This window comes from Sphaerodactylus townsendi, linkage group LG10 (assembly GCF_021028975.2).
Source record: "Sphaerodactylus townsendi isolate TG3544 linkage group LG10, MPM_Stown_v2.3, whole genome shotgun sequence".
NCBI lineage: Eukaryota > Metazoa > Chordata > Lepidosauria > Squamata > Sphaerodactylidae > Sphaerodactylus > Sphaerodactylus townsendi.
Window position 1 is genome coordinate 51,068,049 of NC_059434.1, and position 18,112 is coordinate 51,086,160.

At 44.4% G+C, this 18,112-nt stretch overlaps 1 protein-coding gene across 1 annotated transcript in view; it reads left to right on the top strand.

Moving 5' to 3' along the window:
- MAML3 (mastermind like transcriptional coactivator 3) overlaps positions 1-18,112 on the top strand; it is a 331,711-nt gene extending 313,599 nt beyond the window's left edge. Inside the window, exons 3-5 of the mRNA XM_048509231.1 lie at positions 5,410-5,652; positions 7,799-7,889; positions 14,380-18,112. Of these exons, the coding sequence (XP_048365188.1) occupies positions 5,410-5,652; positions 7,799-7,889; positions 14,380-15,368 (1,323 nt within the window). The 3' untranslated portion in view covers positions 15,369-18,112. The remainder of the gene's footprint in view (positions 1-5,409; positions 5,653-7,798; positions 7,890-14,379) is intronic.

Consider the following 18,112-nt stretch of genomic DNA (forward strand, 5'->3'; position numbering starts at 1 on the left):
AAGAGCAGAAATTAATTTTCAAGACAGGCAAAACAACCTGCCATGAAACAGCTCCATCCGCGACACTTGAGCCAGTTTCAAAGGGAGGCTCTGAACGTGTTCCCTCTCGTGTTTAAATGGTCTCATTTTATAACCTTTTGTAAAGATGCCAGCATGGGTGATGCGAACTCTCCCCATTCGTGACAGCAAAGAGCTTACAAGGCAGGTTTATGCTCTTCCAAGACCTTACTTTGATCTGTGGTGGGTCTTTCTATCTTAATATTCTTTGCATGCACTGACAGTTTGATAGTCTTTAACAATGGTGCGTCTCTGCATATCTATATTACTCCCTGACCATCATGATAATTTCTCCACAATGTCTAGAATTATCTTCTCAACAGAATGAGGAGCTTTAATATAGTTTCTCTTTCATTGCCTCAGTTTTTCAGTTGTCCATCTGATGATAAGGTGTGGTTTGAGCCAGTTTCTGAGTATTATCTTAGCTGTGTTGTCTCTAGCTTTTGTATAAACAACCAAAGTTAATTGGGGTCTGTTGTAATATACTTGCTACATTTTATTACTAAAATGTACACCTGGACATTTTTCCCAGGAAGAACACAAGACAGCTTAAGGCAATCGCTGAAAGATGCTAACATTTGACAGGGGAAAGAGTTCGTGTATCCCTGTAGCATGACTGGGATTGGCTGGCCCAGCCAATGGAAGATGCTTCCATAGGTCTTAGGAAACCAAGTGCCTGTAACTGTAATTGAATATTTTTTTATTTTTATGTGGTTCATGGATTGACTTTTTATCAGGAAGCTGATTATTGCTTGGTTCTCCAGTCTGAAGCCCTAACTATTCCTGGCTTGAAGACTTTAGTGATGCCCACTGGATATACCCGTTCACAAGACTGAACAGCTTGCCTACCCCTGCTGTTAACACAGTTTGTGGGTTCAATTTTTATTTATTTATTTATTTGATTTGGTATACCGCCCTATCCCCAAAGGGCTCTGGGCATGTTGAAATTGTCACCCTGTAACATCCACCCTGAAAATTTCTCTATAGCCATCAGTATATGTGAAGATGGTACCGGTATGTACTAGTCCAGGGGTAGGGAACCTGCAGCTCTCCAGATGTTGAGGAACTACAATTCCCATCAGCCCCTACCAGAGGCTGATGGGAATTGTAGTTCCTGAACATCTGGAGAGCCGCAGGTTCCCTACCCCTGGACTAGTCTAAACAGGAGCAAATGTTTCCACTAAAATGTATTATGGAGAACATTAGGTGTGAGAATAGGAATTAACTGCCTTGGCTGGTTTTTACAGCCAAAACCGGCCTCTTCCCACCCACCCCCCTCGTCCCCTCCCCTGCTTCCATTCAACCAGACACAAAAGGTAATTATCTATTTTTCCCTTATTTGTTAGACTGACAGTTGGTGATTCTTTGTTTGGTTGCCCTGATCTGCTACATGAGTATTTCTTCAATTGTGCACTGAATCCACAACTCTGGTCTCTAAAGTCCAACACTGTATGTTGGGTCCCAGAGATTTAACCAGGATTTGCCCATGAGGCTCTTGGGTCTGGGGATAAGTCCCTTTTTGGAACTAATTGTATGTTTTGAGTCAGTGAGATTTTTTGGCCAAAGCAGCTACAGGTGGGCTTTCAAAGGCAACGAAATCTGAACATCCACTACAGAACAAGGTATTCTTTTCGAGAAGCTGTGGTGTACAGGACTGCCAAGTATCACTCTTTCTGATCCCCAAGCTAGCCTTGGAGGAACTCTGGAAGCTTGCCCAAGGTTTATCCTCACAGCAAGAGCAAGGCTGTATCTGACTGCCAACTCTGACCTTAGCACTGGAAATCCTATTTCCTCACCTATAAATCATTGCTAGGGATGGGGGTGGGAAGACCCCCTCAGAATAGGACTGGGTAAATGGGAAGAGCAATCTGAAGGTTAAACAACCCCACTGTTTGTTCCGTGAAACTCCAAGCCACCTTTCTTTAGGGTACTTCTGCACGTCTGAGAACAGGAATGGTTCTGTTTTTCAGAGAAGCCTGTTGTGATGGCCCTTGTAGCCCTTCTCTTCCCTCCAGCTTGCTCCTCAGGAAAAAAAAATTATCCTCCAGCTTTGCTCCCTCTCTTGCGAGGCCCCTCACAGACATAGATTATGCATTGTTCTGTGCTGGGAAATTTGACAGCCTGGCTGGGTTTGTCTCAGCTTCCTGAGCTCATTAGTCAAGAGCAGCAGGCTCTCTGGAAGAGGTGACAGGAGTCCCCTCAGCATTGCTTCGGATTTGGAGGCTGAACTTTCAGTGCTGCCTGCAGCTCTCGCCAGTTTGCTCCTTTGTTTTGAACAAGAGGGTGAGGTGTGGGATTCAGGGCTGTAGTTCTTTTTCCTTAAACCTCCCCCCAAAAAACCACCCTCTGCTCTCATAATATGGGGACAAACAACAAAGTGAGCCTTTGTATTGTGAGTCTTGAATGAAGATTACCTGTTGTACTTGTTTCTCCCTCATGCATTGGATTCTCCCCTCTTTTCCAAAGACAGACAAATAAGCAGTTTATCAGGCAAGGGTTTTGTTAGGCAGCTTTTTTCTCACCCCCGCCTAGTCTATTTTTTAATTCAGGGTGGCTTGAACTTATCTTTCTGTGTGTCACCGCACACACCACCAGACCACTGCGCTTTTAGTGCTGTTAGCAAAACAGGAGTAACATGAAATCAGTTTAGTGGTTCGATGTCAGACTGGGAGGAGAGAGCGGAAAATATCCCCAAAGCAGCCAGCAGGCTCTTTTTTTTCCTTTTTTTCCCTTTTTTTTTTTTTTTTTTTGCGTAAAGAGGGCCTCAAACCACCCGGGAATTCCTGGATTGTCTCAGGCTGTCGTGTGTGATGTCCATCATGCTGTATGAACACCATCTGTTCGGCATTATACTCTCAGTTGCCAGGCTACCTGCTCTGTGCTGTAACACTTGACTGCCTGGCTCTACGTTAGCAGCATTATCCCAGAAGTACTGGGAGGGGGCTGGGGGGGAAGGAGGAGGAGGAGGAGGACGGAACAGTAGTCATGATTAAGCCATCTGCAAGCATGGGGGAGGGTGGAGAGGAAGGAGGAGGGAGTGCCCTGAGTAGCTATCAGTCAGCCAGCCACCCAGCAGGCCAGAATGGCCAAGGTTTAGGCTTGTTCCGCCACCTGCTGGTACCTAGCAGGAACTGCTTCCCTAGCCAGGTTTTTTCCCTCACACACCTGCTGCTTCATCCAGAGGCTGCCGAGAGTATTAAAACGTGGATGGATTTCTAAGAAGAGGTGAGATGTACCCCAGCATCCTGTGCAGCGTGTGAGACCTCTACTTGGAGCTTAAAGACGATTTCACCGGTGCTCAGGGCCTTATTAACCGCAACAGTTGCCTCTCAAGTTCTCACTTGAATCTTGTAAGGGGGGAAAGGAGGGAGCGAGGGAGCAGAAAGTGTTTTTCTAAGAGGCGTAGCTCTCCCTCCAGTCGTGGCTCTCTGGGCTGCTCATAATTAAGTTCTAACCTCCTGGGAGAATTCCTGGTGCATCTCTCCTGCATAGCAATCACCCTTGGTTACCCTGGGCGAGAAAGAAGGAGGCGATCGGCTTTGTGCGCATGGAACTGCTAACAAGAATCCTTTCTCTCTTCCTCTGACCCAGCCTTGAAAAAGGCAGGCATCACAGGAGAAGGTGTGGAAAGCGCACGCTGTGTGAGGAAGATTCACACAAAACAGTCTCTTTACCTCCACAGCGAATCCCATCGTAAGACTCAGATTTTATCTTCACTGAAAGGGATATGATGGAGCCTTCTTTTGGTTTAAAAAACAATCCTATTTTAACAGTTCTTGTTTGATCACCCTGATTGTATGAAGGCACAAGGGGACAAAGAGTTTTGAGAGATAGCTAAGCTGTGACATTAGAGGACTTTTCTATCATCCCTTTAACTCAGTGTGATGGGGTTGCTAAAATTGCATTTTGACCCAAGATTATGATAATGGTTTGACTGAGATTAGGTGGATGAATTGGGACTATGAATGTGTTCCACGGTGGAATCAACTGTGTATTTGCCTGCCATCACGTACATCCTAGTGAGGTCTTAGAAGCAGTAGATGCTGGATCTTGAATTTTAGACAGCCCAAGGTCATTGGGTTCATCTGTATTGTTTCTCACTCCGAAGAAGATTCCAAACATGACATCCCAACCCCAATGACAAACATAATGTCTATACTCTGTCTAACCAAATGATCTCAAGAGATTTGTGTGAATTAATCTTCCACTTCTTCCTGGACCTTCTTTACAGTGGAATCCTTGTACCTACCCTAAACACACACAGGGAATTTAATACTCACACAGCCACCTGGGACACCTATAAAATTATATAAAATTTTTAAACAGCACCGGGCTGGGGGGCTGGGGATGAAAATAGCAATGGAAAAAGCTTTTATCAGGAGGTTTGTTACAGAATTCATTTCAAGTTTTTGGAAGGAAGATGGACAGCAGTCTCTGCCATGTTGGAATTTCAAACCCCAAATAAACTAGCATGCCAGCAGCCCAAAACACCTCTGCAGAGCACCTCTGAACCAAATTGATATCACTTTTACACAAAGAACCAAAGATCAGTTTTTAGGAAGGAAAAATAAAAGAAGATGATTCAGGGGGAGGGGAGCTGAGCAGAGTGGAGCCATGCAGCAAATTCCTGGGCCGGAGAGGGTGGAGCTAAGCTCAGTGACTGCACTGCTGCACCAGCCCCCTTGGGCTGCCCAGGTCAGGTTATACATGCAAACTCAGCCCAGAGGTTGCCCGGAGATCAGCCAGGAAGCACGCCCTCTCCCCCTGGGCAGGCTGTGGGAGGGGGAAGCGGAGCCTTGGGGTGCTGGAGTTGGGCTTACCATGCCTCCCACCTGCCGCAGAGAGACTTTGCCCAGCAATGGCAGCTCCTTTTAGTCGGAGAAGTTCCACAGCCTGAGTCCCATTCCTCTCTCCTCAGCCCAAGAGCTAAAGCAGCAGTGGCGAGTGAGCCACTTGGACTTCCCTGCCCCCTAGGCATGAAGCGGCGGTGGCAGTGTCTGGCACCAGTGCAGCTGCCTGGTCTTCCCATCTTTCTCCAGCCTTAGTTGCTCTTCCTGGGATCTCCAAGAACTGCAAGAACTCTGACCTAGATGGGACTGCCACTTTGGGATGTTTTGGGGTGGAGGAGGGGGGGGGCATAAGCAGTGGACTATTTTTAACAGCCGAAGAACACTTTCACTTCTGCTGCACCATGAATGACCACACTTAGATCTTTCTGTGAGACAGAGTATAATCCCTGACAAAACATTTTCGATAAATTCTAAAGTGCTGTTCATCCCAATGCAGGCACAATTACTATATAACAGCATGATTTGTTACATGACTCGAATCTTGTTTTGTTTGTCTGTCTAGGACCAGCACACGGTGGGACTGTCTCGACCTACGGGCCCCATGCAGTCCTCTGTGCCACCAGGATCCAGTAATGTGGGCACAAGTCCTAGCAACACCAATTTCTTGAGCAGCCAGCCTCAAGCTGTCATCATGAAGCAGATGCTGATTGAGCAGAGGGCCCAGCTCCAGATGATGGAGCAGCAGAAGCAACAGTTTCTAAGGGAGCAACGGCAGCAGCAGCAGCAGCAGATCTTGGCAGAACAGGTACCACACCTTTTGTCCCTGACGTGATACTCCCCATTGTAAACAAAAAGACATGGACAGGGGAGCAGCAGAGCTACAGCATTCATTTAATTACTAGGATGTGTGAAAAGCTAACTTGCAGCTTCTGTTGGTTGGTTTCTTGTTTTCAGGCAGCTCCTGTTATCATGAAATCATTAGCAATCCAGCCCCTGACTTGCACATTGGACTCAGCCCCAGAGAATTTGGCTTCTTGGCCTCCCTCTGTTATTGATTCACTTTGTGTATGTCAGTTTCAGTTCTGAAGCTTCTGTTGTTTAAACTAGGGAGCCCTGGGTGTGTTCAGATTTGTGTGTTGGGGCATGTTCTATAATGTGATGGTGACTTTGAGATGACCAGGTGCAAAAAAAAGTTTGGTTGTGGTGGGGGAGAGACGCTGCCCATATGCGGGGAGGGGGGGGTGCAAAACTCAGATTTTGTCCTGGGCTCTATTTCCCCTAGCTACGCCACTTCTCTGCCCCCATTTGTTTTTGGCCTGCAGGGGGCACAGTTTTTAGGCTACCAGCACCAAAATTTCGGGGATTTTTTTGGGAGACTCTCCTGATGATACCATCCAGGTTTGGTGAGGTTTGGTTCAGGAGGTCCAAAGTTATGGACTCCCAAAGGTGGTGTCCCCATTGTTTCCAATGGGAGCTAATAGAAGATGGGGGCTACACCTTTGAGGGTCCATAACTTTGGACCCCCTGAACCAATTCCAGTATCACAGCAGCTGCCCATTGGCGGGGGCGTGTGTGTGCAAAACTCAGATTTTGCACCGGGCTCCATTTTTCCTAGCTACGCCTCTGCCCGGAGAGGAGGCCAGAAGGGACTGCCGGCTGCCAGCTGCCAGCTGCCTTTATAAGCACTGAGGGCGAGGCTTGGGGAGGTGTGGCCATGCCCCCAGGGGCGGGTGTGGGCATCCCCCCAAACCCACCCCATAAAAAATCTATTCTATACCTATGTCACTGCTACAATGAATGACAATGTTTGATCCAGTTTTTATGCACCAGGATGGATGCAGTTTACAAGGCAAGGAAAGGGATCTGATTCATTTGTTATGATGCCACAAGGATCACTGCTGTTGTCTCCCCACTACCACCACCACCACAAATGCTGCTTTCTTGTAGAGCTCCAGCCAAATTGAAGAATTATGTGAGATCAAATGGAAAAGAGCCACACTGGGACTCTTCTCTCTCCTGGAATTCTAGGGTGCTTTTTCCAGGTCTCCCTTGCTTTTTATAAGACTCCTGATTTGTTGTGATGACATGGTAAAAAAAACACAGTAGCAACAAAACTATCACGATATTTGGATATCAGTTAATCTTATACAGTAATGTAATCAAGCATATTATATATAGTTATTAATTTTGGACAAAAATTAGTCACATTTAAACAATAAATATATTTGAAAAACTTTGTACAGGAAACAGAGGAATTATCATTACCTAATGTCATAGATTTTTGTATGTTGAAATTTTCACACTACACTTTTTGAGTGAGCAGCATCTTATCTTAGGAAGTGTTTTACTCATTCCAAAAGGAAAAATATTTCACAGATTTTTTTCAAACATCTCCAAAATTTCCAGATTTTTCATTTTAAAATGTGAGGGAAAGTCCTCAGGGGACAGGAGAACCATTCACCTTCATGGAACTTTAGGGACTTGGATCAAAGTCTCCTAAGTCCTATGCCAGCCCTATAACCTCTGGACCACACTGGCTCTTCTGTTGAATCCAACAGTCATCTGAGTTTGGTCTCTGCCTGCTGCAAAGAACTCTGACTGGTGAGATCAATTTCAAACCCTTTTCATCTTTCCTGTCTCATCATCCTCCTTCCTTGGGCTGGGTTTTGAGGAAGTGATCAAGGCCCTTGGAAAGACAAGAGGAGGAGCTGAGAAGCTGGACAGGCAGATGGTGCTTGGAACCATAGGAGCTGAGGGCTCTTGAAAGGACTCTTCACACAAAGGCTACTTGCTGCTCTCGCTGCCTGCCACTTCCACGTAGCACTTGTTGCTCAAGAACACCTTGTGGGAGAATGTCAGCGCTTGCCTCCAGTTTGCTGTCATAATTCTTAATTGGGCAGGCTGACTACACCTTCCCTCTCTGACGCCTTGTCTTTTGCTTCTGTTTGCAGCAAATGCAGCAGCAGTCCCATTTGCCACGGCAACACCTCCAGCAACAGCACCGGAATCCATATCCTGTGCAACAGGTCAACCAGTTCCAAGGTAAGACTTCAACACTTCTCAGGGGCATTAGCTGCCTTTCTGGTGCTATTAGCATGTTTAAAAATGTGTCTCATGGCTCTATTGACCACATATTTGAGCCACAGAAAGGCCCCTCATTCGGTTTGCCATCTTCAGGGATAACGCAAGTGTCAAAGCAACATAAAAATAGACTGAGCAATGCCCAAGCTACATGTTCGGACAGCAGGCCCATATCATGTTGTGGTATTCATATCTGAACTGAGGAGAGGATATACATTTAAAAGAATCAAAGTATCATTTGTGTATGTGCTTGGAGGGGGGGAGGGGGGCATTGTCCAGAACTCTTTTTCTGCCAGGTAAAAGTAGCTCTGATGTCTATCCTTTTGGGCACTTTTCTCCCTGTTGTTAGCTTTCCTCTGCTTCAGAGCTCTACTTGTTCACACATGTTAGAATACCTTTATTGCCTGGTAACTTTTAATGGTGCACCTTTTGAGGATTTCTATGGACTTTTATTAATGTATGCTGAACTGAGTTCTTTTCAGGAGTTATATCAGCAGTTACTAGGAATCCAGCAACCACACATAAACACACATAAGTTAATACTCAAGTAGCCATCTTGTCTTAATGAGCAACACATGTATTTTGCATATCATATACCTTCAATATGCAGAAACTGACCATTGGATTTTCCAACATTGTGACTTGCATGCCAAAACTGAATAGAATCATAGAGTTGGAAGAGACCACAAGGGCCATCAAGTCCAACCCGCTGCCATGCAGGAATACACAATCAAAACAACCTTGACAGATGACTATTCAGCCTCTGTTTAAAAACCTCCAAAGAAGAAGACTCTACCACATTCCAAGGTAGTGCATTCTACTGTCGAACAGCCTTACTGTCAGGAAATTCTTCCTAATGTTTAGGTGGAATCTCTTTTCCTGTACCTTAAATCTATTAATCCTTGTCCTCGTCTCTGGAGCAGTAGAAAACAAGCTCGCTCCATCTTTGACATGACATCCCTTCAGATATTTAAACATGGCTATCATGTCACTCCTTAACTTTTTCTTCTCCAGACTAAACATCCCCAGCTCCCTAAATCTCTCCTCATAGGACATGAATTACAGACTTTTTACCATTTTGGTTGCCCTCCTCTGGACCTGTTCCAGCTTCTCAATATCCTTCTTGAATTGTGGTGCCCAGAACTGGACACAGTATTCCAGGTGAGGTCTGATCAATGCAGGATAGAGTGGTACTGTTACATCTCTTGATCTAGTCACTATACTTCTGTAAATGCAGCTCAGAATTGCATTCGCTTTCTTAGCTGCCACCCTGCTGACTCATATTCAGTTTGTGGTCTACTAAGATTCCCAGATCCCTTTCACATGTACTGTTCCTCATCTTATATCTATACATTTCATTTTTTTTCTGTTCAAGAGTAGTATCTTACATTTATCTCTTTTGAAATTCAGTTTGTTAGTTTGGGGCCAGCTCTCTAATCTGTCTAGGTCATTTTGAATTCTGACCCTGTTCTCTGGGATATTAGCTACCCCTCCTGACATGGACCTGCAAAAAATATGTTGCTGTTGTTCAGACAGCAAGGTGATCACACATATTGGAAGCATTGTGAGTATCATCCTTTCTCACAAGACATGGTTGCTGGGCTCCTGGTACACTTGACATAATGGCTGAGGTTTCAAAAAAGAAATGGTTGCGAACTAATTCACTGTTTCTGTTATACTCAGTTGAGAAATTTACTTTGTGAACTCAATGAATGAGAGAGAGAGAGAAAAACATAGGTTTTTACATCCCTCTCTGTGTGTGCACATATATATTCCATATGAAAATGTTGTGCATTTTTGGAATTCTATATATTTTGCTTTCTTGAAAGCTGGCGAGAAAGAGAGAAAAGAAAGCTCTTCTGGTTGATTTACTCCAGCACTGTATTGAACTGAAGCCACAATGAACTCTTGACATAATCAGAATTCCAGTAATTATTTTTAAATAAAGGTGATAAACACAGGACCATATTTGCTTTCCAGAAATCAATAATCCCTCCCACCCACTTCTCTCTCGCTCTATACCTCCTCACCAGGAAGACACCTAGTTCACTTATTTGCTAGAGTGTACAATTTAACAACCATAGAAATTTCTGGCTTCTCATCACTGGTCCAAGGTAGAGTAAATGTGTTTACAATATTGATTTGTTAATACACCATCTCTGTTTTAAAATGTCCAGAAAAAAACATTTTTCTTCTTTCCATAGACATAATCAGTAACAACTCTATAGAAAATCCATTCAGTTATGCCTTCTAAGCTGTAAAATAATTGATTGGCCTCTCTGAGTATGACAGTTCTATTTTCAAGCCTTAGTTTTGAAAGATAATGGAAATATTTTAAAGAGTTTTTCAGATGGCTAACAGTCAGGCCATTATTTGTTTTACAGTTTGGAATAAAAAAATAGATTTCTAACTTACGTACACTTACCTTATTGGGCCTGATCCTCCTTCTATGACTGTTGGTTCCAGGTTGGCCAGTAATGACACCACACAAACAAACAAAAAAACAAATCAGGGTCTAGATTTATAGGTAAGCTTGGGAAACTTTCCTAGGAAGAAAAGTTGAAGAGTCTGGGACTTTTCACTTTAAATAAGTAAGTGGGGACATGATAGAGATTTATCCCAAAATATTAGAATGTAGAAGCATCCAGTAGGGTTGGTGGGCAATAGATTAATGACAAATCAACAGGAAATACTTTTTTACTCAACAGATGATTAAAATGTGCAATTCTCTACCAGAAGATGTAGTGATGACTACAGACGTAGATAACAATAAAAGGGAATTAGACAGATTCAGGAAGATTAGATCTATCCGTGGTTACTAACCATGGTGACTGGAGGAAACCTCCACATTCAGATGCAATAAATCTCTGAATACCAGGGTCAACAGGCAACATCAGGGGAAGGCCTCAGCCTATATGTCCTGTTGTTGGCCCTGTATATTACTGGTTGGCCACTGTATGAACAGGATGCTGGACTAGATGAACCCCTGGTCTGATCCAACAGGGCTCTTCTTTTGTTATTATTGTTTAAAAAAAACCTGGACCCCCATCTCACAACAATCTCTGGATCTGATTCTCAAAAGTGTCTTAGGCTGTGTTTCTAAAATCTGAACATGGCTAAGCTATATTAACTGCATAGTTACCACTAGTCAGTATAAAACTGACATTGATTTAACCAGTAGTTGGCTTGCAGTGTCCCTACTGAAGGAGGGCATGTTAAAGGCAACATGTGAGCTATGAGAACTGTGATTAAGTTCTCCCAGTAAGTGTTAGACTGAGTCATTCAACCACCCTAAGCAGGCAGCCTCCTGTGCTACCTCAGCAAGGTACAGGGCAAGAAGAGGGATGGCATGGAGGGGAGTGTGGTGAGCTGCCACCACTGAGGTCAAGGACAGGATCTGGATGTAGCACCTCTGGAGCCCATCCCAGACTTTACAGGGGCAGCAAGATTGGGAGGGGACTTCTCCCATCTGTGATCCCGCTGATCTTGTTGGTGGGGGGTGGGGGGATGTATCCTGTGCATAACATGTAGTGATGGCAAGGGTAAAATAAGGCCTATTTCAGCAGATCTGATTTAGATATAGGTGTGTACTTAAATAGCCCAAAAGGCATCTAGTTAGTGTTCCTGAGAGCCAGCATGTGTTCCTGAGAGCCAGTGGTTAAGAGTAGGTGGATTCTAATCCGGAGAACCGGGTTTGATTCCCCACTCCTACACCTGAATGGCAGAGGTTTATGTAGTAAACCAAATGTGTTTCCACACTCCTACATTCCTGCTGGGTGACCTTGGGCTGGTCACAGTTCTTCAGAACCATCTTAGCCCCACCTACCTCACAAGGTGTCTGTTGTGGGGAGAGGAAGGGAAAGGAGTTTGTAAGCCACCTTGAGTCTCCTTACAAGAGAGAACGGTAGGGTATAAATCCAAACTCTTCCTCCTCCTCCCTCTTTCTCCTCCTTTTCTTCTTCTTCTATATCAGATTATTTATTTCTGGACAGAAAGGTACACCTCAATAATGTAATAGTACACAAACAAGAATATTACTTATACTTGCTTCCATTTTATATTTTTTTGATGTAACATATCTATTTATGTCTTTTTAAAAATATGGTATAGCTTGCAGCAAAGCCCATTGCAGGGGATAGTGGGAGTGGGAGGCAGGAGGGCTTTGCTGAGCCCATAGAGCAGGGGTCTGCAACCCGCACCTCTGGAGCCTCTTGCAGCTCTTTCAGCCTTATACTGCGGCTCCACGTGGCCTGGAGGTCGGAGGGTAGCGTGGGCAGCGCTGGAAGGAAAGGTGAGTGAAGGGGCCGAACTGGAGGTGGCTCCATGCGTGAGGATGTTGCTTTTCGCATCCCCTCCCCTCCCCTCCCCTCTCCTTCCAGCGCTGCTCTGGAGGACTGGCGGGACATGCCCACGCTGCCCTCCGACCCCTGGAGGTTGGAGGGTAATTTGGGCATGTCCCTCCAGAGCAGCCACCATCCCCCCTCTGCCCCACGGAGCAGGCAGCTGCCTGCTCCATCAGGCAGAGGGGGTTTCCCTGCCTGGCGCTGCTGCCTCCTGCAGCACGAGAGGCGGCGGCACCGGGCAGGCCGCGGCCACCGCCCCCCTCTGCCCCACAGAGCAGGCAGGCAGAGGGGGTTTCCCTGCCCGGTGCCTCCGCCTCCCAGCGCTGGAAGGAAAGGTGAGTGGAGGGGCCGAATCAGAGGCGGCTTGGTAGTTCTTCGGGGCCATGGAAAACGGGTCCAAATGGCTCTTTGGGTGGTAAAGATTGCTGACCCCTGCCAAGGAGAGTCCGGGGGGGAGGGGCTTGCTGGGCCCGTGCACTCCCAGCAAGTTGGCTACTCATGTTACTGATCTTGGGAAGACAGAAGGCTGAATCAACCTTGAGCTGTCTACTTGAAACTGACTTCCGTCAGGATCGAATTCAGATCATGAGCAGAGCTTATTTGTTTAGCTTACTATTCTTACCAGTCTCAGACTCTTCTTGTACTATCTTGTATAGTACATGTGTGTTTTCCCTTGCAGGGCAAATGGCAGCAAGGAAAGGAGATCAGCAAAATAGTGTGAGTGTGTGTTTGTGTGTGTGTGTGTGTGTGTGTGGATGTGTGTGTGTGTGTGTGTGAGAGAGAGTGAGAGAGAGAGTGAGTGAGTGAGTGAGTGAGTGAGTGAGTGAGTGAGTGAGTGAGTGAGTGAGTGAGTGAGTGAGTGAGTGAGTGAGTGAGTGAGTGAGTGAGTGAGTGAGTAATCTTTCTCACACATACGGTGTCATGGGCATAGCCTAAATCAGGCTCCTCTGCAGACTGAAAAAGGCAAAGGAAAAAAAACATAGATCATAATCACAAATCCCTGGGGTGAAGTGTAGTTTGGCCCGTTAATTGGGGTGAGTCTGATACCAACAAAAGTTGTGTTTGCTTGAATCAAGAAATGCTGCTTTAAAAACATTCTAGATAACACTGTGAAGTATGGAGATGGGATATCTGAGGAAACTCTGTAATTGGTCTGTTCATGTAACTCTGTGGAGACAGCAGGCCTTCTCTAAGTTCCATGTATGCCAGTCTATTACCAGGTTACAGTGTGAAAGCTGAGAAGACACCCCCTCCCCCCTCCCCCACCATCCCAATAGCTGTCAACACAACCACTTGGAAAAAATTTTAAAAGTCAGCAATTTTGTATCAACATACCATTATAAAAATGTGTGTAACAGGTCTTGTGGATTCCCTTCTCTCATTTAGAAAGTAAGTCTCTAGTTCCTTACGTGGGGAAGGTATAATGAGAACATAGGAATTCACAGAACCTGTTACAGTTTCTGGGTGTGCTCTAAGCTTTTGCATCATAGCCTGTTTCAATTTTTTTTCAACAAAACAATGAGAAAATATATTTGTATAAAAATGACAATGCCTCAGTAGCCACAGGGAGGATGGTTGGCCACTGCTGGGTCCTGGGGCAGGGAAAATGCAGGGAAACCTGACATGGGGAATCCCTGCTGCTGCTGTGCTGTATCGGCAGCTGTACTAGCAATGGGGAAGCCACACAAGCCTGTTTCAATGTGGAAACTACTTATGTCATTAATATTTTTGTAGAACAGCATGCTAACATAAAGGCACTGAATTCTCTGTACATGTGACAACCATTGCCTTCTCCAGCCACATTTTAGCCACTGTTGGAAATTACTCTGATTGTATTGATAGCCTTCTCTACAGAGGCAATGCTCCACCTTGTAAACCAAATATAGTTTTGGTTTCACAGTGGCCTGGAGCCCACTTTGCAGAGAAGGCAATTTGTATGTCATTGCTGAGGTGACAGCCAGAATAGTGTGATGAAATGTCACAGATCTGAACTTTGGTACCAATGGCTGGATTATTTCTTGTACGACTGATATCACTGTGCAAAATAATATTTTTCCTCAAATCTTCCTGTTGCCTGAAAAATTATCTTGTTTCTCCTCCTCGTCTAGGTTCTCCACAGGAAATAGCAGCAGCGAGGAACCAGGCAGCCCTTCAGAGTATGAGGACTTCCCGAATGATGTCCCAGAACACTAGCATGATGGCGATGGGGGCCTCCCAGAATGCGGGGACAGTGTCTGCTGCCACTGGCCAATCTGAAATGGGAATGGCTCCCTATAGCAGCCCAGCAACCAATCAACCAGGAATGTACAATATGAACACAGCAATGAGCCAAATGTTGCAGCACCCAAACCAAAGTAGCATGAGCCTGGCACCTAACCCAAGCCAAGGGCCAAGGCAGCCCAGCTCAGCACAAGGGGTTGGTATGGTTGGCAGCTTTGGTCCAAACATGTTGGTGAACTCCACCTTATCTCAACAGCACCAGCAGCTGAAAGGACCTGTGGGTCAGGTTCTGCCCAGGCCACAAGCTCCCAGGCTTCAAAACATGATGGGACCTGTCCCACAAAGAGCACAGAACTGGCAGACACGAGGCTTACAAGGTATCCCTGGAAGGACTAGCAGTGAAATTGGATCTTTCAATAATGGCACAGCTTATCCAATGCAATCTGGTCAGCCAAGGCTACCTAAACAACATTTTCCACAAGGTATCAGTCAATCTGTCATGGACTCAAGTGGAACAGTAAGGACCCTCAGCCCAGCCATGGGAAGGCAAATGTTGCAACCACTCCCTGGACAAGGAACCAGTAATCAAGCCAGACCAATGGTTATGCCTGCAATAAGTCAGGCAGTTTCCACAATGACTGGTTTCAACCAGTCCCCTGCACAACAAATAGCAGGAGGCAACTTCACTCAGAGCAACCAAGGCCAGGTGTATGAAAGGAATCCTACTCAGGACATTTCTTATAGTTACAGTAATGAAGGAGCTGGAGGTTCCTTTCCAAATCTAGCAGAAGGCACAGACCTGGTAGACTCCATCATTAAAGGTGGACCAGGAGATGAGTGGATGCAAGACCTTGATGAGTTGTTTGGAAATCCATAGTGCATAGGTGTGTGTATAGTTACAAACCATCATGGGGGTGTTTAAAAAAAGAAAGCAGGATGTTGTCCATCCTTGTTTCTGTTTTGTTTTTCAAGCTGTGCAAAAGCAGCTGATTACAAGTGGCCTCAGTGGAGTTGAAAGCGTTGCCAAGTAGGCCTTGTAAACTTCCCTCTCAGCAGCCTCTATGCCATAGTGCAACCACTGCATGTGGTAAGGAAGCTACTAAAACAGCTCTCCACTGTCCCTAGAAGGGCTTCACAGTGTCTAAGTGTGGCCAGGCACTGGCTGTCCCAAAGCAGGGCAGTTTCCTGCTCAGTTTCACTGGAACTGTTGTAGCTTTCAGAATACAGGCAGCTGCTCCCAGCAAGAAAGCAAGGAGGTGATTGTACATGCCATGAACACATAGGTCAGAAGAGGTGCTGAATTCTGGGTTGAACTGATTCCAAGTTTCTCTGTATACTTATGTCTCTAATGTAATAGTCAAGGCTGGGCTACCTGCTTACAGAACAATCATGGATTATGAGTGGAGATATCCATAGCAGAATGCGTTCATTTGGTGGATGGTTGTCTTCTTTAGGTGGAGTGAAAACCCACACCTGGATCATTTGCCTTTGCCTTCCAGTTCCTCAATTTTTAATTCACTTTAATGATGTGGAAAAAATCTCAGTAGGTAGCCGCCACCAAAGATCGGAATACACGTTTGAAATAAAGGCATTAAAAAGGGGAGAGACATGTCAAAGAGTTTGAAACTGTTGACTTCTACCTTATTCTTTTCCTGGAAATGCAAGATGTGGGCTCTTGCATGGGGTTGGTATACATAGGGGTTGATAGCTGATGTTCAAAGTCTCTGAAAGATTCTAAGGAGTTAAGGAGGTTACACAGAAGTCACACAAAGAAGGGCTGATTATTGTGTTGGCTATGATGGTTATAAATTTGGCACTAGTGACATATCTCTGGCTATGGGGGAAGCAAGTTTATGGTAAACATCTGCTCAGATCATGTGCTGTCACTCAGATTTGTTAATATAAAGAAGTTCCTAACAATGCCTAGTCCTTAAAAAAAAGTTAGGAAGGAGAAATCCTTCCATTAAGTTAACTTCTAGTGGTAACTGAAGATAAGTTTCCGAGCTTCCCAAAAGTCATCATCATGTGGAATTGTGTAAGCCACTATTTTGTGTGATTAGAATCCAAAATGCTTTGTCTAGAACCTAAGGAGCTAGAAGTCAAGTTTCTGGTTTCCTTCATTCATCACAACCAACTAGGCTTTATAAATGTCTGTTTGATTAAATTTAGTGTGATGTCTTATCAACGAACTGAAGAATGAGATGCTAAAAAATATTGTCCCTGACGTGTTCCTTGGCATCTATTGTCATGTCTGACTGAAGAAACTGATAATGATGGGAACTGATGTGTCATACTTCTGGTGGCCTAAGACCTTTTGCCAATGTTGAACACAGAACTGGTATTAAACAGATCATTTGGGCCTAAATGCATACTACATGCAATCACATGCAACAGAAACCTAATGGTCTTTCCCCACCTCCCAGAAAAAAAAACCTACTGCTAGAGCAAATTATTTTTAGCAGAGAAGCAGTACCAGGGAGTGGTACTTAACACTTCCACTTGATTCACTGCTTCCCCACTCTAAATGCCACTTTGCTGACTTTTGAGTTAGCATGTTTTTTAAATTGCTCACATGCAGTCTAATGTATTAGTGCTGAAACAATTCAGCTTGTGCTGCAGTATGGATCGGTGCACTTGCACTTCTGTGCACTTACCACAAGGTAAAGTATTTATTTTCCAGAATTACTATAGGGCCATCTTCCCATTCTTCCTGGTGAACTGTGTGGGACAATGTACTTAGCTTGTTCCGTGCCCAACAAGTCTCTGGCAGTGGAATAAAGGAAGAGAACTGCTTGAAGACACCCAGCCACTGTGTACCCAAAGAGTTGTGTCAATCAGCTTTGTGTGTATGCATGTGTATGCTGCAGGAGCCAAGTGAAGATTGGAGGGGCACAGAAAGCCCTTTCCTTTAAACCAGTTGTTAAGGGTTGCAAAAGTTTTCATTTACCTCTCTCAGACAGTTTCCTTGGATTGGTGAGAATGGGAAGAGCAGGACTTTGGGACTCTGATTTGCACAAAATCTAACGAGCAACTAAACTTCACATTTGCCTTTGCAGAGAGGTTCAGGGACTAGTATACAGTTTGATATGAGGCCTCAGAATCTACTATTACCTGTGTAAAGCTTCCTCCAAATACTCTAGACTGGGACCAAGTAATAAAGAGTCAAATTTTAATCTCTATGTTTTGTTTTGGTTTTTTAACTATGGTGCTGATGTATATGAAATGTTAAAAAAAGAATTATATGTAAATATGTTTTTACAATCCTGCGGATATCATTGGGTCTAATCTGTAAAATATATGCATATAAATATATATAAATATAAATATATATAAATATATATATAAATGTTTGTTTAAAATAGAGTATTTTTATTTCATTCTTTAACTCATCCTCACTGCAGTGGTATTGCACTTCAGATGTCTAATTACTAATTTGTACTGTATCCTTGCTGGCAAATTGCTCCATTTTATTCAGATTTTTCTAGTTTACCTTTTTTTACTTTGTACATGGAACATTGCTTATTTCCTTTTGAGAACTGTACAGAGCTCTGAAAAAAAACGTAGAAAGAAACTAATAACATACCAATTTTAAAGAAAAAAATAAAATATTGCTATCTGAAA